Source organism: Leptopilina heterotoma, unplaced genomic scaffold (assembly GCF_015476425.1).
Source record: "Leptopilina heterotoma isolate Lh14 unplaced genomic scaffold, ASM1547642v1 Lhet_43, whole genome shotgun sequence".
NCBI lineage: Eukaryota > Metazoa > Arthropoda > Insecta > Hymenoptera > Figitidae > Leptopilina > Leptopilina heterotoma.
The window spans coordinates 139,425-160,723 of NW_025111081.1; the positions used below are offsets into that span (position 1 = coordinate 139,425).

At 32.1% G+C, this 21,299-nt stretch overlaps 6 protein-coding genes and 1 non-coding gene across 7 annotated transcripts; 3 read left to right on the forward strand and 4 right to left on the reverse strand.

Moving 5' to 3' along the window:
• Positions 1 to 2,034: 2,034 nt before the first annotated feature.
• Positions 2,035 to 2,392, reverse strand: LOC122506711 (histone H4). Its single transcript, XM_043619029.1, has one exon. The coding sequence runs from the start codon at positions 2,344 to 2,346 to the stop codon at positions 2,035 to 2,037; it is 312 nt and encodes a 103-aa protein (XP_043474964.1). The 5' UTR covers positions 2,347 to 2,392.
• Positions 2,393 to 3,826: 1,434 nt separating this feature from the next.
• On the forward strand, positions 3,827 to 7,722 carry LOC122506670 (histone H3). The gene is made up of 2 exons (XM_043618989.1): positions 3,827 to 4,133; positions 7,264 to 7,722. Exon 2 carries the CDS (start codon positions 7,293 to 7,295, stop codon positions 7,701 to 7,703), a length of 411 nt encoding a protein of 136 aa, XP_043474924.1. The 5' UTR covers positions 3,827 to 4,133; positions 7,264 to 7,292; the 3' UTR covers positions 7,704 to 7,722.
• A 1,854-nt stretch (positions 7,723 to 9,576) lies between these two features.
• Positions 9,577 to 9,696, forward strand: LOC122506757. The gene has a single exon (XR_006302024.1). It is a non-coding gene; the product is annotated as a 5S ribosomal RNA (ribosomal RNA).
• Positions 9,697 to 10,091: 395 nt separating this feature from the next.
• Positions 10,092 to 10,564, reverse strand: LOC122506703 (histone H2B). Its single transcript, XM_043619021.1, has one exon. It carries the CDS (start codon positions 10,506 to 10,508, stop codon positions 10,137 to 10,139), a length of 372 nt encoding a protein of 123 aa, XP_043474956.1. The 5' UTR covers positions 10,509 to 10,564; the 3' UTR covers positions 10,092 to 10,136.
• Positions 10,565 to 10,716: 152 nt separating this feature from the next.
• On the forward strand, positions 10,717 to 11,193 carry LOC122506691 (histone H2A-like). Its single transcript, XM_043619011.1, has one exon. The coding sequence runs from the start codon at positions 10,793 to 10,795 to the stop codon at positions 11,165 to 11,167; it is 375 nt and encodes a 124-aa protein (XP_043474946.1). The 5' UTR covers positions 10,717 to 10,792; the 3' UTR covers positions 11,168 to 11,193.
• Positions 11,194 to 13,221: 2,028 nt separating this feature from the next.
• LOC122506731 lies at positions 13,222 to 14,765 on the reverse strand. Its single transcript, XM_043619050.1, has 2 exons — positions 14,693 to 14,765; positions 13,222 to 14,608 (listed from the first exon to the last, which is right to left on the reverse strand). Exon 2 carries the CDS (start codon positions 14,536 to 14,538, stop codon positions 13,222 to 13,224), a length of 1,317 nt encoding a protein of 438 aa, XP_043474985.1. The 5' UTR covers positions 14,539 to 14,608; positions 14,693 to 14,765.
• A 3,372-nt stretch (positions 14,766 to 18,137) lies between these two features.
• LOC122506725 (histone H4) lies at positions 18,138 to 18,511 on the reverse strand. The gene has a single exon (XM_043619043.1). The coding sequence runs from the start codon at positions 18,494 to 18,496 to the stop codon at positions 18,185 to 18,187; it is 312 nt and encodes a 103-aa protein (XP_043474978.1). The 5' UTR covers positions 18,497 to 18,511; the 3' UTR covers positions 18,138 to 18,184.
• Between the last annotated feature and the right edge of the window lie 2,788 nt (positions 18,512 to 21,299).

The following is a 21,299-nucleotide window of genomic DNA, read 5'->3' on the forward strand; positions in this document are numbered from 1 at the left end:
TTAAGTATTAATTAAATGTAAATATATATGTAAAATAATAATTATTTAATTATTTAAATAAAAAATATAAATGTTAATTAATTAAATAATAAAAATGTTTGACCTAAGTATTAGAAAAGATGGAATGGAGGTAAGGGGGGGGGGGTAATTTAAGTAAATAATTTACTTGTATTGAGAAAGTATTTTTTTGATTGAAAACTATAAATTTTCTCAAATCAAGAAAATATTTTCTCGGACAGAGAACATACTTTCTTGATTTGATACATAAATGATTTTGAATTAATATATTCTGCATTTCTTACATGCTACTTAATTTCTTGATAGAATTCCATATTTTCTTGGATCAAGAATATCTGTTCTTCTCACAAAATAAATGTTTTCTTCATTTAATCTTGAATTACTTGAACGAACGTTACAAAACATTGAATGAATCGAATAAAATAATTCAATCATCTATATATATTCTTAGAACAAGAAAATATTTTATTCATTTAATACATTTTATATTTCGTATAAGAAGATTAACTTCTTGGTCGAATTCCATATTTTCTTGGATCAAGAATATATGTTCTTCTCCCAAATATCCTATGTCAAGAAAATCGTTTTCTTGAATCAATACTTTAATAGTCTTGGCCGTATTCAATCCCACGATTTTCTTCAACCAAGAAAAATTTTCTTGGTTCAATACTTTTTTTTTTTCAGTGTATCCCTGACATTTTACTGACATAACAACGAATTTCCCTGACAAAAATTCTTTTGTTTAGAGCAAAAAATGTATTGCATGACCGTTTTAATTTCTTTAATTGCCCTGACAAAAATATTTTTCCTGACATTTCCCTGACCTTACTGACATGTGGCCACCCTGTTCTTTCAAGGCAGGAAAGCAGCCTTAAATTAAGATGCAACATTTTTAAGGGGTTACGCCACCCTGAAATTTTCAAAAAATTTTTTTTTTTTGCTTAATTTCAAAGTTTATATTCTAACGAATATTTTGAGATGTCGCCGAAGACAATGTCTCACTAATTACAAAAGTTATGGTCATTAGAAGTCAGCGCGGTGGGGACGCGCCGAGAGCTGCTGGAAGCAGCGACTTTCTATTTTCGAATGGTCTAGGGGTCCCTTTCATGATTTAGGAAGGGTCCTTTTCATTGTATCCCTTCCATTCTTAAATAAAAAAAATTATGGCCCAGGAATTGCTGATTAAATAGTAAATTGATAAATTTTCAAGTTATAATACACTAAAGTTCATTTTTTTCTTCTTTTGCGTTTTTCTCGAAACCACAATTTTCGAGACGGTGTACACGATAACTCAAAAACTATTCAATCGATTGACTTGAAAATTAATATACATCTTCCTAAATAGATTTTCCACAGAGTGACGTGGGATTTTTTTGATTGAATAATTTGAAAATTTTTTATCCAATTTTGTATACGGTAATTTTAGCCAAAAAAAAATGTCAATTTTTGAAGTGCTTCCATTTGCGTAAAAAAATTTGTTTTTTTAAATGGCTTCGTCACTCTGTTCAAAATTTATCACTTTTTAAGAAAAATATTGTTTTCCTTGTTTCTGACAAAAATTGAACTGCCAATCATGTACACTATCAAGGAGTGCTCCGGAAAAATTGATCCACGCCAATAGTTATATCTCCACCATTTTTAATTAAAAATTTTTTTTTAATATTTATAAAGCTCAATGTATGTACTAAAGCATCAATAAATGTAAAGAAGTCCTACCTGAAACAGTTTTATCAAAAAAATTCCTAAAAAACCATCCGATTTTCATGCGTTCAGGGTGGCGTAACCCCTTAAGGCAGTCAATGCTGAATATTTACGCATGGATTTTGTATCCCTTAACATTATAGAAGACAGTGCTGAATTTAAGACCGATCTTAAATTAAGATTCACTTTTTCCTGTGTAGCAAACCTCCATTGACATGAATTGTTATTATGTTACTAAAAAAGTTATTCAAACGTAAAAAAATTTGGTGGCCCTGAAAAGGGCCAATTGTTTTTTTGATGATGATAATGGGTAATTTAACCGCCGAAACCGTAAAGAGTACGGCCTTGACGCTTGAGAGCATAGACGACGTCCATTGCGGTGACGGTCTTCCTCTTGGCGTGTTCTGTGTAAGTGACGGCGTCACGGATCACGTTCTCAAGGAACACTTTCAAGACACCACGGGTCTCTTCGTAAATCAATCCTGAGATACGTTTCACTCCACCACGACGAGCCAAACGACGGATGGCGGGCTTGGTGATACCTTGGATGTTATCACGCAACACTTTACGATGGCGCTTTGCTCCTCCTTTTCCCAATCCCTTTCCTCCCTTTCCACGACCAGTCATTTTTGCAGAGAATAAAGTTTACGTTCAAACAGAACAAAGAACAAACTCGGAATGAAGCTACGCCGTGAAAGTACGCAGTTTTAGTCCCTCTGGAGTTCCACTGCTCCCCTCCACGATCTGACCAACCAATCAGGATGATAGTTTCCCCTTCCCGTTGACTAACCGGTGCAGGAGAATCTCAAACCTATAAATATGTGCGTTCATATCGCCAAAACCATTTATCAGAGAACTGTTTGAACGCTTGAGTTGAAAGCATCAGAGAACAGATCATCAACTTTCTTTAAAAATATCACCTTTCTGCTGTGCATGCGTATGGATGAAATAGCTTTAATCTTTCTATGCAGTAAATTTGACAAAGGCGTTTGGCGCGTGTCAAATTTGCTATAAATATGCCTAAATCTGATAGACTACTAGTCCGAGACTGGGAAAATCCAAATATTAAGAAATTTAAACCTTATGACAGGAGCAATATGGAGAATAATCCAATCAAAACGAGCAATCGTTATGAAGTACTCAGTTTAGAAAATGAAAAAATGGACCAGGATGAAGTAAACAAATCTGATAACAAACCTTCTGAAACTGAAAGTGAAACTAAAAATAAAATTATCAAGAAAACAAAAATTCCACCAATTATAATTCAAACCACAATTGATGACATAGGATTCTTTATCAACCTCATACACGAAGTAACCTCAGGCGACCCTGTGTTTACTAGAAATAAGGAATCTACAAAAATTACTATTTTACCTGATGCAGAAGAAGATCATATGAAAATTCAACAATTATTGAAAGCCAAAGAAATACCTTACTACACGGAGAAAAAAATCAGGGCTTTGTAGCATGGAGTGGTCTGTACCTTTAGCGCATGGGCGCTTCCTTGCGGCGAAAGAACGAACTCGTACGATTGCAGCAAGGCTCCTTACTAAAATAGGGCGAGCTCTTGCTGCAATCGTACAAATTCGTTCTTTCGCCGTAAGGAAGCGCCCATGCGCTAAAGGTACAGACCACTCCATGCTAAAAAGCCCTGATTTTTTTCTCCGTGTACACGTTTGAGAAAAAGGAAGAGAAACCTGTCAAAATGGTACTACGAGGACTAGCCTTTTTTGCAGATGAAAACGTTAAATCATCGCTGCTTGAACAAGGAATTAAAGCAGAAGTAATTAAAATGAAACAAAAAAGTGATCCCCAAAACTACAATCCCTTGTTCTTAGTGACATTAGACAAAAGTGTTAAAATCAGTGATGTGTACAAAGTGAAAACTGTGTGTTATATGAGAGTTTCTTGGGAGAAATTCAAAAACAATAAACAAATCACACAATGTAGAATCTGTCAAAATTTTGGACATGGCACAAAAAATTGTCATAGTAAACCAAGATGTGTTAAGTGCCTACTGCCTCATTTAACTAGTGAATGCAAGAAAACAATAGATCAACCTGCCCAATGTGTTAACTGCAAAGGAAATCATCCAGCAAACTTTACTGGCTGTGAAGCATACAAATCTCATCTGGAAAAAGTATATAAAACAAGAGCAAAACGACAAATCAACAAACTTCCTATATCACAATTCAATGGAAATCTGGAACAGGACTTCCCCCCCCTGAGGACCATAGGACATGAACGAGCAATAAATCAAAATCAAAACCTATACAAACGCTATGAATGGAACAACAACAAGGATCTCAACTCTAAGCAACAACCAACGAGAAAAATTGATGAAGATTCTTCTACAACTGCCATCCAAGACATATTTGACGTCTTCAAGGATATCAACAAATTATGCGACTTAGGTAAATTACTTAGACTAGCAATTAAACTTAAAGATAAACTAAAATCATGCAATAATAATCTTGAACGACTTCAAGCGCTATATGAAATGTCTGTCGAACTTGATGGGTAATTTCACAAAAAAGCTCGATGTAAATTTGCTTAATATAGTCCACTGGAACGCTGGTGGCATTCAAAATAAATCCCAAGAAATACCATCATTTCTCGACAGACATGACATAGATGTCTTTGTAGTAACTGAAACGTGGTTTAATGAAAAATCTAAACTCAAAATCCCTGGTTATTGTTGTTACAAGAAAAATAGATTAGCTAAAAAAGCCTCTGGAGGTGTGGCTATTTTTGTTAAAAATAGTATCCCTTGTCTTGAGACAAAAATTGAAAACTTAAAAACTATTGAAGCGCATGCTATTACTCTAGAAGGAGGTACCCATATTGTCGGTCTATATTCTCCAAAAAATAATATGCAAATTTCAGATCTTCAACAAATTTTCAAAATTGGTAACAAAATCATAGCTGCTGGAGATTTAAATGCAAAACATGTCAGCTGGAACTGTTATTACAATAATAAAAATGGAAATACCATTCTTGATTTCATAGAAATAAATCCATATATGCTATCTGTCCCCGATGAATTCACACTTTATCCACACAATAGCAAAGCTAGACCTTCTATAGTTGACTTAGCTATTATTAAAGGATTTTCTCAACCAATATATAGTTATGTCATTAATGAATTAAACTCTGATCACAAACCTGTTTTAATCTCTTTCAATGATACATCTGTAAATATACCAGCAACTACTACTCCCCAAGTTCTAGACTATCTAAAAGCTGATTGGAACAAATTCAAAACTATAATTAATAATGAATTACAATTAGAAACACTCCATAATATTGAAAATGAAACTCAGATAGATTCATCAATTACAAATTTAAACCAAATAATAAACAAAGCTATTAATTCCTGTATACCCTTTAAATCCCTTAAACCATTTAAAGAGAAACTCCCAGATGAAATTCTCAGACAAATAAAGCACAAAAATAACTTACGTAAAATATTCCAAAAGACTAGAAATAGCAAGTTAAAACCAATAATAAATGAGGCATGTAGGAACATAAAACAAAAAATTATTAACTACAGAAACACAAAATGGGAAGACAAACTTCTCTCCCTCAACACTGCAAATTGTTCACTCTGGAAGTTCATTAAAGTCTTAAAAGGTAGAAATTCTAGATTCATTCCCCCCCTAGAAACATCCGATAAAATAATATTTAATAATAAAGATAAAGCTGAAATTATTGCAAATAATTTTGAACAGGTACATAAAATGACGAATAATATGGGTGAACCTGGAAGTAATGAGCATATTTCCAAACAATATAATGATATTATTCAAACAAATCTTGATTTAAATGACATAACATTAACCTCACCAAGAGAGATCAAACAAATTATAAATAAAACTAAATCTAAAAAAGCACCTGGTATAGATGGGTTTCAAAATATAATTTTAAAATACTTACCTAAAAAAGCACTAGTACAACTTACTTACATTTGCAATGTTTGTCTCAAGACAAGTTACTTTCCACAGATCTGGAAGAAAGCAAAAATTCTTCCAATTCCAAAACCAGGAAAATCAAAAAATGACCCTAAAAGCTATAGACCTATCAGTTTACTACCAACAATGAGTAAAGTTTTCGAATCAATATTGTTAAATAGATTAAAAGAATTTGAAAAAATAAATCAACAGCTTATACCTGAACAATTTGGTTTTAGAAAAGATCACTCCACTGCTCAACAATTAGCTAGATTTACAGATAACATTACTACTAAATTTAATATTAAACATAGTACAGCAGCAGTATTCCTAGATATAGAGAAAGCCTTCGATACAGTATGGTGTCAAGGCTTAATATATAAGCTAAATAATTATAACATTCCAATGTACTTAATTAAAATTATAGATAACTATCTAAAAAATAGAAAATTTGTGGTAGAAATTAGTAATGAATGTTCCGAAGAAAAAGATATTGCGGCGGGAGTACCACAAGGATCTATTCTTGGGCCTGTACTATTTTTATATTATATCAACGACATACCTAAAAGTGATAATAATGTCCAAATCGCGCTATTTGCGGACGACACGGCTGTGTATGCTTCTTCGAGGCGTAAACAAGTAGCATTAGACAAAATCCAAAAATATCTCTTTAAATTAGAAAAATATTTCCATAAATGGAAAATTAAAATTAATACAAATAAAACTGAACTCGTTATATTCTCTCATAATGATGGAGACGACAAATACACGAATCCTACACTTTATGACGAAACTATAGTTCCTATTAAGCAAGCGAAATATCTAGGAGTAATTTTAGACTCAAAATTATCTTATACTAAGCATGTAAATTCAATCAGAGCCAAAGCAAATATGACAATAAATAATCTATATTCTATTATGAATTATAAAAGTAAAATGAGCCGACAAAATAAATTAAATACTTACAAAATGATTATACGACCAATAGCATTGTACGTTGCCCCCATCTGGAGTAACACTTACAAAACGAATATTGAGAAAGTACAAAAAATACAAAATAAATGTCTAAGAATGACATTAAATGCGAAGCCAGGTACAAAAATTGTAACACTGCATGATACACTAAAAATTCCATTAATTAAAGATTACATATATACACTAACAAAAAATTTCTTTGACCACCAAACTAAAAATTTAGATATTTTGAAAGATGTTGGTAGTCTCAAATACGCTGAAGCTCCATTTAAGATTAAGTACAAACTTATAAATCATTTACTTCAGTAATGTGTAATACCACTAATTATAAGCATAGTAAATTTTCTAGTTTGTAAGTTGTTTTTGTTTCCAAATTTTATTATTATTTGGAATTAATCAGGTTTTTATAAAATTTTTACTGTAACTATATATTATTATCCATGTGATACTCATATGCTACACGTGCCAAATAAATTAGCCCAAATTATTAATTCATAAGGTAGATATCATAAGATAGAATCCTATTTTTGTTACAAATTCGTACTCATGTATATTTACAATGTAAAAAGAAAAACAATAAAGAGTTTTAAAAGTCAAAAAGTCCAAAACCATTTTTCAGTTGTCCCTCGTACTCTGAACTTCTAAGCAATGGCTCGTACTAAACAAACCGCGCGTAAATCCACCGGTGGTAAAGCACCAAGGAAGCAACTCGCCACCAAGGCCGCTCGTAAGAGTGCGCCTGCAACCGGTGGAGTGAAGAAGCCCCATCGCTACAGGCCCGGAACCGTCGCTCTCCGTGAGATCCGTCGTTACCAGAAGAGCACCGAGCTCCTCATCCGCAAACTGCCCTTCCAACGTTTAGTCCGTGAAATCGCTCAGGACTTCAAGACCGACCTGCGCTTCCAGAGCTCCGCCGTGATGGCCCTCCAGGAGGCCAGCGAGGCCTACCTCGTCGGTCTCTTTGAAGACACCAACTTGTGCGCCATCCACGCCAAGAGAGTCACCATCATGCCAAAGGACATCCAGTTGGCCCGTCGCATCCGAGGAGAACGCGCTTAATTCTTTCCATCACCCAAAACAATCGGCCCTTTTCAGGGCCAACAAATTTTCTTACGTTGAAATATTTTTAATTCTTCTACAAACATGCCTTACTGTTCTGTAAAGAAGCTTTTTTCGTATCGATTAAAAACATGTTAGTAGCAATACTGCATCTGGTTATTTATCAATATTACATTCAATTAGTAACCAAAAGAATTTATTACTTTGACAAAAAGTACAAGTGAATGTAACTAATAATTATTCACTATTTGCTTATTAGAAATATTACTATATTTGAAGCACTGGCTTTCTACTATGAGATTAATTATTTTTATAGCCAATACAAATTTAGAAATTATAGACAATCTGCAATACATTTCGTCTGAAGCTGGTTTCTGTTCCAGAATATCTGATCATATCAGTTTATTCGATAATAATAATAATGAATGCAGACTGTCATTCTCAAGAATCCCTTTATCGAAATCCAGAAATGTATTCCAAAAATATTAATTTATACATTTTGGTATTCAATTTTATGAAGATTGTGTAAAGATATAAATTAAAATTTGAAGAAAAAATTGTCCAGAGAATATTTTATAAAAGCTCATTATTTATAAATTAAAAAAGGATTAGCTTTTCGATTAATTTCATTATTTTTTAACTCAAAACTTTCATTATACATATATCAACAGTAATTATATATATTTTCATCTTTCATTGAATAATTTATTTTTAGTAAATAAACATATTTTTCAAAATTTTGAACATTACACGGAGAGAGAATATATATTAAATTTTGTAAAAATATTTTCAAATTGGGGAAAAAGTGCGACAAAGCGAAATTTTGATATCAAAAAATACTAAACTTTAAAAAAACTTATATGAAATTTAGTAAAGTTATATTAGAATTTAATTAATATTCTGGATATTTGATATAATTATACTAAATTTCACATAAGTTTTTTTAAAGTTTAGTATTTTTTTATATGAAAATTTCGCTTTGTCGCACTTTTTCCCTAATTTGAAAATATTTTTACAAAATTTAATATATATTCTCTCTCCGTGTACTTTGTGACACTGTCATTAGTAAAGATTAATATATACGCAGGGTTGCTACGATTTTCGTTCAATAAAATTCCATGACTTTTTCAGGTTTTCCAGGGCTCGAGAAATATTTTGTATAGAAAAATTTTAATTTTTTACTTGTTTTATTTCTTTATTTAAATTATGTACTTATGTACTTTATTCTAATTAGTGATTTGATGATGTTGGCGAACCAGTCCATTGAAATGTAAAAAAAACAATGAAATATTGTATTTCATTTATATATTTTTTCCAGAATCGAATAGGAATTATTATTAAAATACTAAGAAAATAAAAATATCTATGAAAACAGTGAAATGATACTTTTTTATGTACAACGAAATTGTAAATTTAATAAAAACACGCACAGAAAATGTATACTTGTCTCACAGCTAAATAGAAATTTATTCGTTCCGCATAAATAAAATTTCATCAAGAAATTTAAACCTTTTTTAATTTTTAATAATTAGCTGGAATTCAAACGATATCCTCTATTCATGTATTATTACTCCTAAAAAAATCGTCTAATTACCCTATAAGTGATAAGGGAGCGTTTACAAATGATGTCACGTTTTTGGGGGGAGGGGCGGGGTCTCTACTAAACGTGAAACAATGTATTTTTACATGTGAAATTGCATGAATTTGCGTTACAGAGGAAAGGGGGGGTCTAAAGTCCCGAAAACTTGCGTGACATCATTTGTGAACGCTCCCTAAAAGCAGGGTATAAAACTGAACATTGAAATGTTTATTAGATCAAAAAGAATGAGTTCACTGCGAGAGCTATCATTCGTTTCTAAAAGTACGATTCACAGTTAACGCTCACATCATGTTGTAAAGCACTGGTTCTCGTCCGATCACCAAAGTTAAGCGACATTGAGCGCGGTTAGTACTTGGATGGGTGACCGCTTGGGAATACCGCGTAGTGTTGACTTTTTTTTAAATTGAACTTTATTCATAAAATTATATTTACCTATATAGTTTATTGCAATTCGTTTACACCCATTGTTTTATTAAATTTTTTTTAAACATTGTCTTCTATAGTACTACATCAAATTAGCATTCACTTTTTAGCCAAAACTAAGGTTTTAATCAACGTAAAAAAGCTCTTTATTGTCAGCAGATTTATATTCATAAATACACTGTTTCTATATTATTAATATAAAAAAAATGTCTTCAACTAGATACAATTTTAAATACTTAATTCCTACATGTGACTTCATGAAATTTACTTCTTACACTACACACAAATATCTAAATTCCAGCAGTAAAAAAAGTTAAATAATAATTGTTGTTTAGAACTAAATAACTCTTTCGTATAAATATTTGTTGGCCCTGAAAAGGGCCGATTGTTTTGTTGAGGGTGGACAGAATTTACTTGGAGCTGGTGTACTTGGTGACAGCCTTGGTGCCTTCAGAGACGGCGTGCTTGGCGAGTTCACCAGGAAGGAGAAGCCTGACGGCAGTTTGGATCTCCCGGGAGGTGATGGTGGACCTCTTGTTGTAGTGGGCCAAGCGGGAAGATTCGGCAGCGATGCGCTCGAAGATGTCGTTCACGAACGAATTCATGATGCTCATGGCCTTGCTGGAGACTCCAGTGTCGGGGTGCACTTGCTTCAACACTTTGTAGATGTAGATGGCATAGCTCTCCTTCCTCTTGCGCTTCTTCTTCTTGTCGGTCTTGGTAATGTTCTTTTGAGCCTTGCCGGCTTTCTTCACGGCTTTACCACTGGCTTTAGGAGGCATGGTTGTTTTCAGAAAAAGAACGTCTGAACTCGAAGAGAACACAAAGCGAATTGACGTTAAGCAGCGGAAACTGCCCTATTTACGTTCTCTTACAGTCGTGCTCCTACATTTTGATTGGTGCGGGGACTCACTGCAACCATCTGCCACTCACGACGAAGAGAGGGGAGCGCAGTTGTGGGCGTGACCTGTGGAGAGAGCGTAAATAGGCGGATTTCAGGCGCAGAACATCATTCGCTTTGTATTCTTCGTTGTGTTTACTTCGTTAATTCAAAACTAAATCAAAAATGTCAGGACGTGGCAAAGGTGGCAAAACCAAGGGAAAGTCAAAGACCCGCTCCAACCGGGCTGGACTCCAGTTCCCAGTCGGTCGTATCCATCGTCTCTTGCGTAAAGGAAACTACGCCGAGCGAGTTGGTGCTGGTGCACCAGTTTACCTAGCCGCAGTTATGGAATACTTGGCTGCTGAAGTTTTGGAGTTGGCCGGAAACGCAGCTCGTGACAACAAGAAGTCGAGAATCATCCCCCGTCATCTCCAACTCGCCATCAGGAATGACGAGGAATTGAACAAGCTCCTCTCTGGAGTCACCATCGCCCAGGGTGGTGTTCTCCCCAACATCCAAGCTGTTCTTTTGCCGAAGAAGACCGAAAAGAAAGCTTAAATTTTCCACTCACCCTCACAAAACAATCGGCCCTTTTCAGGGCCACAAATTTTTTAAACGTTTGAATTTTTCTGTTCAATATGCTTATTTGTTACTAATGGTAAGAAGTTGTATTATACACTGAGAGACCTTTGAGTCAGCAGCAGACTTTCGATAGGCTGCTACTGACCATTTTGGTGGAACGACAATCCTTTTGGGTGCGTGATAATCCAAAAGTTGTTCAGCTGCAAACCAAAGGCGGCTCTACAAGTTGGTAACGATAATTTTAAAGTTAATTCTATATTTTTTAACAAAATTTTCAAAAGTCTTATTTTCCAAAATTTTTAAAAGTTTAATATCTCCGATATGTCAAAATTTATTTCTATCATATTCATTTTTTTATTGGTAAATATAATCGAGTGGAAAAGAAAGGCAAAATCCAGCAAAGTTCATCAAAATACAGAATAGTATGGGTAAAGCAGGGTGTCTAGCGTCCGGGAAAACCGGGAATTTAGTTTACCCGGGAAATTGCCGGGAATTAAAAAAAATATCCGGGAATTTTTGGAAAGTTTCGTTAGTTCATTAAAATCTATAAAAAAAATTTAATTTAAGATATAGTTCTCCGGCTGCTACTCTTTTAAAAATTAATTTTCGATAGATTTTCTTCATATTTTGAGAAAATATTTCTTCGGGTGCCCTTTAAATGTGGTAAAAATTTCAAAACCTTTTGCCATGTCAAAAAACGAGATATTGTGGTTGACATTTTTTATTTTTAACATAATCGCATGGAAAAGTGAAAGTTTGAACTTGAATAAGTGAAAATTTAGCATCGCAAAGGGTTTTGAAATTTTTACCACATTTAAAGGGCACCCGAAGAAACATTTCCTCAGAATTTGAAGAAAATAAATTTTTACAAGTGTATAGAAGCCGGAGAACTACTTTCAGTCTTATATTTTTCAAAAATTTTAAACATAGATATATTATAGGTAATAGTCAATTTCACGTTAAATTTCAATTCACATTTTCAATTAGGATGAAAATATATTATTGTAAATCTATTTTTTCATTTTTTATAGGTAACGAAATGTTTGGATTTTTAAAAGTAGACTTATTTTTAATTATCTACAACTCTAAAACTATTGAATTTAGAAAACTTTAAATATAAATCCTAATGTTTTTAACTTATTGCAGTTGAATCTCAGTGACTTTTAATGTAAATATCTAAAAGAATACATAAATGCCATTGGATGTTGCAAAATAATTCCGAAACGATCATTTATATAAACGAAAATAATTGCAATTTCTATTATTCGAACTTTTGATTATCTGAACCAAATCCTGCCTGAATTAGTTCGGATAATTCAGTTTCCACTGTATTTAAAAAATTATGAAATTTTAATCGTATATAGTCATTAATGTCCGGGAATAATTTAGTTTTAGGTCCGGGAAATCCGGGATTTTGCCGGGAATTTGAAAATCATAATTCGCTAGACACCCTGGTAAAGTACAGAGGGTCGATTCTGTAACTTTCCACACTTTGCTAAAGTTTAATTGTTTCTGTTATAAATTTATCGTTTTGAACAACAAAAATGGGGAAATAACTATAACAAAAATTGTGTGTATTATTGTTCTCCCACACAAGAGTAAAAAATTAATTATCTAATTAAGAGGAAAAATTATAAATTTAAATTCTTTATTTACGACATACATTTTTTTTAATGTTTATACAAATAAACATAATAAAACAATTGGTAGTGAACTTAACTTATAATTAAAAGTAAAATAAACATAAACAGTTGTCTCTTTCTCTCTTTACAGGTGTCTAAACTGTGAATTACAGTTGTATGTAAACTTAATAAAAATTCAGATAATAATACTTTGTCAAATACAGATAATGTTAAATGTAATCGACAAAAAAAATCTAAAATATTAAAAAAATTCGAAAATTGAAACTTAATAAGAACTAAACTCAATAGTATTATAAGATTATGACAATAATAAAGAAATAAAGACAAAAATTCAAAAAGCATACAATTTTTCTAACCTAATTAGAAACGCAGATTTCATAACTTTCCTCATACTTTAATTTCCAACTTTTGATTAATATCAGCGATTGCTTTTTGTATACTTGCATCTGATGCAATTAAAACTTCCTTCATAGTGCTCTCCAATGGTTTGTTCATTGCCTTATTCAGCACATTATTAACAAATTCAATTAGTTTCGATACTTCAATCAGACGGAAATTTTCAACTTCATATTTAATACTGTCATCAATTACTTTATAAATTTCTATTTTTTTGTATAAATCATTTTCACCATTCTTTGCATTGGACACAATAATTCCCATATCAACTAATTTTGTTTTCAGTGTTTTTAATTCATTATCCTTATTATATTTTTGTTTCAACGCAGTTTCAATTTCAAATATTTTCGTTCCGAATATTCCGGTAAGGAATAGCTTTGAATCAGCAATTGCTTCTGACAATTTGAATTTCTGCAGACAAAGTTTTGAGGCTTCGGAAATAGAGTGTCGCAATTTCTTGAGAGCACTACTTTCAATGCTTTTCGAATTTTCAATAGCTGGAATGATATTAAAGTCGGCATCACTTGTAATAAGACCATGTACAATTTTTTTGAATAATCCAATTTGCTGGTTATTGTCTACTAAGTATTGGACAAATTTCTTTACAATTTGAGGCACTTCCTCATGTTTGTTGAGTAAGAATTTGTTTGTTAACATTGTATTTAGGTAGTTCATGTCGAATGAAGATTTTCGCACTTCAGCAGGCACTTTAGTGAAAATTACAGATAGTCCGGATAAGAATTCTTCTACGTGATTTCCGAAATATTTTTCAACATTTATCGTGAGAAGCTTAACGAGCGGTTCGATATTAGCCTGCAGGAGGTCATTAAAGTCTATGACTAAAATAACTTTTAGAGACTTAACGTATTTCGCCAACTGATGGAAGTCGAAGACACTGGTGACCTCTTGAAGTACTGCGTTGTCATCGCCAAATCCGGGATAGTCCCAGAGAGTCAAATTGGGTAATTTCGAGGAAGTCCATCTTGTCGGAACTGCGGCTTTGGTTGATTCGCCAGCTACTCTTGGCCCTTTGGACTCACTGTAGACTCTTGCTAATGTCACTGGATCGAAAAGCGAACGTCGTTCAGTCTTCAGTTGATTGCCGATCAGGTAGTTAATTAGTGTGCTCTTGCCAGCTCCTTTGGCGCCAATGAAAATTGCCACGTTCTCATCTCCAACTTTATCCCGCATGTATTCCACCGATTGGGAGAGGGATGCTCCCAGCTCCTTGAATTCATTCTCAGTGCAGGTACTTTGTGCGCCAGTGACTAGTGAAATTAGTCCACAGATGATTGCTGCTTTGATCATGATTGATCAATATTATAATTTCGAAACTGAAGAATCAAGCAGTGTGTTTGAAACTTATTCTTAATTTTTTCTGCAGAATCAAAAGAATTACCTTTTACCATTAATGTTCTTATGAATACAAATCAAACAAATAAAATGAAAAGTTTATAATTACCTGTACAGAATTATTTGGCTTTTTAGTTAAAAGTTCTTCGATATAAAGCAACCTTAGAAGAAGCTCCTTTTGCACTCACTGTCGATTCGAAAAAAAAGTTGCTCTACTTATAGTAGGTAATATTTACACAATAGATAAAATAGAATTATTTTCCACTTGTTCGAGTATTTATTTTTTATGTTGGAATTTTATACGTCGATAACTGTAAATATTTTTTGACTGATATTTCAAAGTCAGCAATGACGTATTTTTATTCAATTCAAATAAAATCAACAATTTAAAATTTAAATATTCACATTTAATACAATAATATCTATCAGTTCCGTATTCTAAATTGAGAATAAAAAAGTTTTTCATTGACGTTATAGGAAATATAAATATTTGTTTGGATTTGATATCTACAATTTATTTAAATTTATCCATCTTACAAATTTATTTTAAAAATATTAAAAAATAAAGTTTGAATAATTAATTAATGCGTAATAAAACATATCGAACTTATTTATACTGCAATTCAGGGTTCTTATCTATTAGTAATGGTTTATAAATTAGTTTTTAATTTTTCATTCCTTATTTTGGTTCAGCCTTTTTTAAATTTCCTAATTTTTTGTTTTATCATGAATAAAATTCGATTCTGTGATGGCGATTCGTAAAAGTGACGATTCGCAAAAATGACATTTCTCAAAAATGTCAATTCGCAAAAATGACTATTCGCGAAAACGACTAATCGTAAAAATGACATTTCAGAAAAATGTCTTTTCGCAAAAATGACATTTCGCAAAAATGTCTTTTGGTAAAAAGGACAATTCGCAAAAATGACTTTCCGGAAAATTGACAATTCGTAAAAACGGCCATTCGCAAAAATGACTTTTGGGAAAATTGGCAATTCGCAAAAATGACAATTCGCAAAAATAGCTTTTCGAAAAAATGACAATTCGCAAAATTGGCTTTTCGCAAAAATGACTATTCGCAAAAGTGCAGTTCGGTAAAATGAAATTTCGGAAAAATGACATTTGGGGAATAATAATGCGCGCAGTCGCTGATTATGAATCTAATATTAGTTTTCCAGAATTCAAAACGGCGGATACAATATGGTAGACGACAAAATAAAAAAAATTAATTATAATGGTTTGAAACTGAATACTCGGGGCTTTTGAATTTGTTTGAAACTGGTAATCTGACATCAGTATGATAATTTTTGGTAAAATCAAATTTCGTTAAATACCCTGACATTAGCTGGTGAATTTAATTTTTATAGTTTATTTTTAAATTAACGACCCCAGAAATTACTACGCGGAGGCTGCCATAGGATTTTACATTCCATTTTTTTATTTTTTAAACATTTATATATATATATTTTTTAATTTTATTTTTTATATACTAAATTATGTACTAGACGCGTCGTTGCATGCAGCTACGTAATACTAAAACCCTTAAGTAACTTTCAAGCCAATACAATTAATTTTTTATTTTTTAGCAACCCTGAAAATCCCCGAGTATTCAGTTTCAGGTCAATTCAATCAATTTTTTTATTCTGTTGTCCGCCATATTGGATCCGCCATTTTGAATTTTGAAAAAATAATGTCAGATTCTGTTCCACTGTGTGTGGGGTGGGGGGGGGGGTCAAAATCCCCAAAAAATTAGGGCTATGTGGTTTATGGACGACCCCTTAAAATCACAACGTTATAATAATAAAAACAACAATAATAAATCGATAGAATAATTAAATTTAATTGGTTTTTCATTAGTAAATTAATAGTACATGTTTATAATATTAATAAAATGTAATAATTACTAATTTAAATTTACATAATTAAATTAATAAAAAAATTCTATTCAGGTTGGTCCAAGATTCAGTTTATCAATTTCCTAGACAATTTACTTTCATTAAAATTATTTGCCCTGACAAATCATATTATAAAGGAGTAAAATTTATGAATTTTAATAATTTCTAAACATTATAAATATAACCATTCCTGAATTCAATTATTTTCTACAATTTTCAACTAAACTTCACTTCTGAACCAATTACTTTAAATAAGTTTCCCAAAGTTCTTTTAGAATTTAAATATTGAAATACAAAAACTCAATTTTTTATAATAAATAGTAACTCTCCATATATTATACAAAGTTTTATGTTAAGAACGCATTTAGTAAGTTTTGTAATTTTAGCAAAACGTATGGTAATTTTTAACATAAAGTATTGTAACTTTATTTTTAAAGTTTTGTATATTTAAAAACTAATTGTATTTTCTCGTGACATTTGTACATTTTTTTTGTAAATATTGTAAATTAATGACAACGAAGTAAGGCTTTAAAAAGAACTTATCGAATGTATTTGTAAATAATGATGTTTATTTTAATGAAGAAATAAAAAATTTTAAATATTATTTGCGAGTTACTTTAATTTATCTATTATGTTGTATCTTTATTTCTTTTTTTATGTTAGATTTAGGACACTAGTTCTAAGTTTTAACGCAATTGTTTGTCTCTGACAACATTTCTAGCTTGTTTACTATGAAATTTAAACGCATTTTTTTATCCTTGCAATTTGGAAGTAAATTTAAAATTTATGGCTAAAGTTCTGATTTGCGAACGTGATGCATGAGGTAGAATAGGATATAAGTATATCTATCTCCTTTTCTATCTTATGCACGACGTTCGCGAGCCTATTCTGAACGAATAAAGAATTACTATTTCAAAACAAAGAAAGATTATTCTAATGTTAATGATAATGAATACAATGAATACTCACATGATTTTAAGAATAGTGTTAGTGACAATATGCTTGAGTTCGGTAAGATGTAAAACGAAACATGTGCTGCCATCTCCAACTCTTGATCGGTACTTCTTGAAGAAAAATTTTGACTTTCATAAACTAATCAACTGCCGAAAAGACACCAGCGCTTCTAACGGAAATTTTCGCAACTAATCTTCACAACTAGAAACTCTTTATCGACAACGACCATCTTCTTTTTCCGTACGGCAGAAGTTAATATGATCACAAAAGTTTTGTAAATTCAAACCTTTAGAATGAAATAGAAAGAATTAATCATATTCTACAGTGTCTTAATAAAAACTATGTATGAAACACAGTTCAAAGAGTAATTAGCTTCACGAATTAAATACAAACTTTGTAAAAATAAGTTGCTGGACATAGTTCTGATACATTGTAAAAGGGCGTTAGAACCCCTAGAAAAAAATGACGCTCAAATATAGAACAAAATCAATACACAATACGGTACTCCACATTCCACTATTATAAATACGAAAAAAGTATTAATACTTTGCAACCACTTACAAGAAAGCTATTTATAAACTTTCCTATTGAATAGTTTTTAATAAAGACTAAATAAAAGTAAATTTTTTGCATACTTGACAAATATGACCAGTATTATGTTTCAACAGAAAAGAATTCAAACGTAAAAAAATTTAGTGGCCCTGAAAAGGGCCGATTGTTTGTTTTTTGATGATGATGATGGATGAATGAAGTTAACCGCCGAAACCGTACAGGGTGCGGCCTTGACGCTTGAGGGCATAGACGACGTCCATGGCGGTGACGGTCTTCCTCTTGGCGTGTTCGGTGTAAGTGACTGCGTCACGGATCACGTTCTCAAGGAACACTTTCAAGACACCACGAGTCTCCTCGTAGATCAATCCCGAAATACGTTTTACTCCACCACGACGAGCCAGACGACGAATGGCGGGCTTGGTGATACCTTGGATGTTATCACGCAACACTTTACGATGGCGCTTTGCTCCTCCTTTTCCCAATCCCTTTCCACCCTTTCCACGACCAGTCATTTTTGCAGAGAATTAAGTAAGTACGTTCAAACAGAACAGAGAACAAACTCGGAATGATATTTCGTTGTCTGAGCTCTCAGTTTTATTCCCTCCGGAACTCCACTTCTCCCCTCCATGATCTGACCAACCAATCAGGATAATAGTTCCCCCTTCCTCTTGACTAACCGATGCAGGAGAATCTCAAACCTATAAATATGTGAGTTTTTACCGCCATAACCATCAATCGTCACTTGTACTTTGAACTTCGAAGCAATGGCTCGTACTAAGCAAACCGCGCGTAAATCCACCGGTGGTAAGGCACCAAGAAAGCAACTCGCCACCAAGGCCGCTCGTAAGAGTGCGCCTGCAACCGGTGGAGTGAAGAAGCCCCATCGCTACAGGCCCGGAACCGTCGCTCTCCGTGAGATCCGTCGCTACCAGAAGAGCACAGAGCTCCTCATCCGCAAACTGCCCTTCCAACGCTTGGTCCGTGAAATCGCTCAGGACTTCAAGACCGACCTGCGCTTCCAGAGCTCCGCCGTGATGGCCCTCCAGGAGGCCAGCGAGGCCTACCTCGTCGGTCTCTTTGAAGACACCAACTTGTGCGCCATCCACGCCAAGAGAGTCACCATCATGCCAAAGGACATCCAGTTGGCCCGTCGCATCCGAGGAGAACGTGCTTAATTTTTTCCACCACACAAAACAATCGGCCCTTTTCAGGGCCACCATATTTTATTACGTGGGCGTATATTTGGAGCAGGCATTTTAGTTTACTTGTTTTGAGCTTACAGACAATGCTTATTTTTCTTATTATTTAGATAACTTCAGAACACTCTTAATATAATTCGAGAATAAACATAAGATTAAGAATAGAATAAATGTGTCTTATTATTCAGATAACTTGAATTTTTTCAATGACAATTATTAGTAAGATCCACTAATCGATTCTTAACATAATTACATAAAATAATACTTTTGAATTTTCTTATTATTTAGTTAACTTCAAAACGTCATGTTCAAAATTCAAAGAATGAATCACATTTGAAATTTACATGCATTATTGCTATAAAGTTTTACACTGAGAGAAATGATTGGTTATTCGACTATTTACTTATTGTTAGTTAAATTAAAAGTTTACTTTTTGTGATCATAAATACAGTACTAAAACTTTCTATTTATTCAAATGGTTTGTTTAATTTGTCGAAATTTTTATTTATGACGCTGACATTTTTATTAATTTTCAAATTCTTCATTTAGGTACTTAATTTTATTTTAATAAAAATTGATGTCAGCATAATACTATTGAAATTTATTTACTAACCTTATAGAAACGATAATGTAATACTCAATATACAGAGAATTTGGTTGCATACATTTGATGTGTATGCAGTTTAAAGGTATTGAAATTTGAATTTATTTCTAAATTAATTCGTTTACAGTTTCCTCGCATGCAATTTAATTCTAAGCAATATTTTTTTAATAAAATATTATTAACTTAATACGTAAACAGTTTTATCGTATGCAGTTTAATCGTATTAAATTTAATTGTATAATGTTTATACTCAAAACAATTTTAATAGACAATTACCTTGTATATAGTTATATTGCGTGTGCAGTTTTTCTGTAAGCTATAACAACGGCTCCAAAAATAAAATAACGAATATGTTATTTCGTATTCTGAAAAATGAAACGATGTCGCAACATCCTAATACATATTTATTTTATGTAACCTAAAATAAATGTTTTCAGTTTAGAAAAGACGAATAATTATTACTCTTCAAAACAATATTTAATTTTAAATAGTTTAAATTAAAATACTGACTTATATTATACTTTAAAAGTTGAATAATTAAATACATCAATACAAATTAAGTTGCAGATATTATCTGCAACGTTTCAGATAATTCATTTCATTAACATCAGAATATACAGTTATTCTTCTCTTATAAATTAGAAACTTTGTTTCAATCAATACAACAGATGTGACTTTTGTTAAATATACTGTCTATATAGCGAAACATAGAAAGTTTTCTGCACATCGAATTATAGAACTTGTGGTAAAGAATAACTTAAATTGCAAACAATCAAAGAACACGAATTCAAAAAATAATTTAATAATTTTAACGAAACGCATCTGCTACGAAAAATTATGCATTAGATAAAAGACAATTTGTCAAGATAATCAGACTAAACGTTACTATAGCATATAATATTATAATCATTTTGTTATTATACCATAAAATATGATTAAAAAAAATTTAAATACAATTCAACTAAAATTAAGGAAAAGGAAAAGGAAAAAATATCTTGAATGTTGCCAGAATATATATCTATATCTCATGCATCTACGTCTAAATGGCAGTACAAAATTTCTGCAAAAAAGAAATATTGTTTAAAAATATACGAAATCGCATATTAGTGATAATAATAAATTGTTCATAAATTTTTTATTATTGAACTACACATTAATCCACGCGCCACCAAACTACATTGAGAGCTAGAACTCAAAACAAAATTAAACTGCTCTCAATGTCTTCAGTTTATATTTACTAATAAAATAAGTTAAATACTCCACAAGAGTGATAACCAAAGCGTTGATATTAAAACTGAAATATTTAAAACTTTAATTTGTCAGTATATTTTTAACAATTTTCCAAACTTGTAACGTCCGTTCACTTATAGCAGAGGCCCGGAAAGTATTGATTTTTGCAAGAAACTACCACAAGATTAAAGAATATTTTTAAAGAACCGAGGAAGACAATATTCGTGCAAGTGAAATTCAATATATTATCAAAACGATAAGTATAATTTAATCATTAAAAAA

What these genes read in the sequence shown, in the direction of transcription:
- LOC122506711 (XM_043619029.1), bottom strand. Translation starts at nt 2,346, where the DNA reads ATGACTGGTCGTGGAAAGGGAGGAAAGGGATTGGGAAAAGGAGGAGCA.
- LOC122506670 (XM_043618989.1), top strand. Translation starts at nt 7,293, where the DNA reads ATGGCTCGTACTAAACAAACCGCGCGTAAATCCACCGGTGGTAAAGCA.
- LOC122506703 (XM_043619021.1), bottom strand. Translation starts at nt 10,508, where the DNA reads ATGCCTCCTAAAGCCAGTGGTAAAGCCGTGAAGAAAGCCGGCAAGGCT.
- LOC122506691 (XM_043619011.1), top strand. Translation starts at nt 10,793, where the DNA reads ATGTCAGGACGTGGCAAAGGTGGCAAAACCAAGGGAAAGTCAAAGACC.
- LOC122506731 (XM_043619050.1), bottom strand. Translation starts at nt 14,538, where the DNA reads ATGATCAAAGCAGCAATCATCTGTGGACTAATTTCACTAGTCACTGGC.
- LOC122506725 (XM_043619043.1), bottom strand. Translation starts at nt 18,496, where the DNA reads ATGACTGGTCGTGGAAAGGGTGGAAAGGGATTGGGAAAAGGAGGAGCA.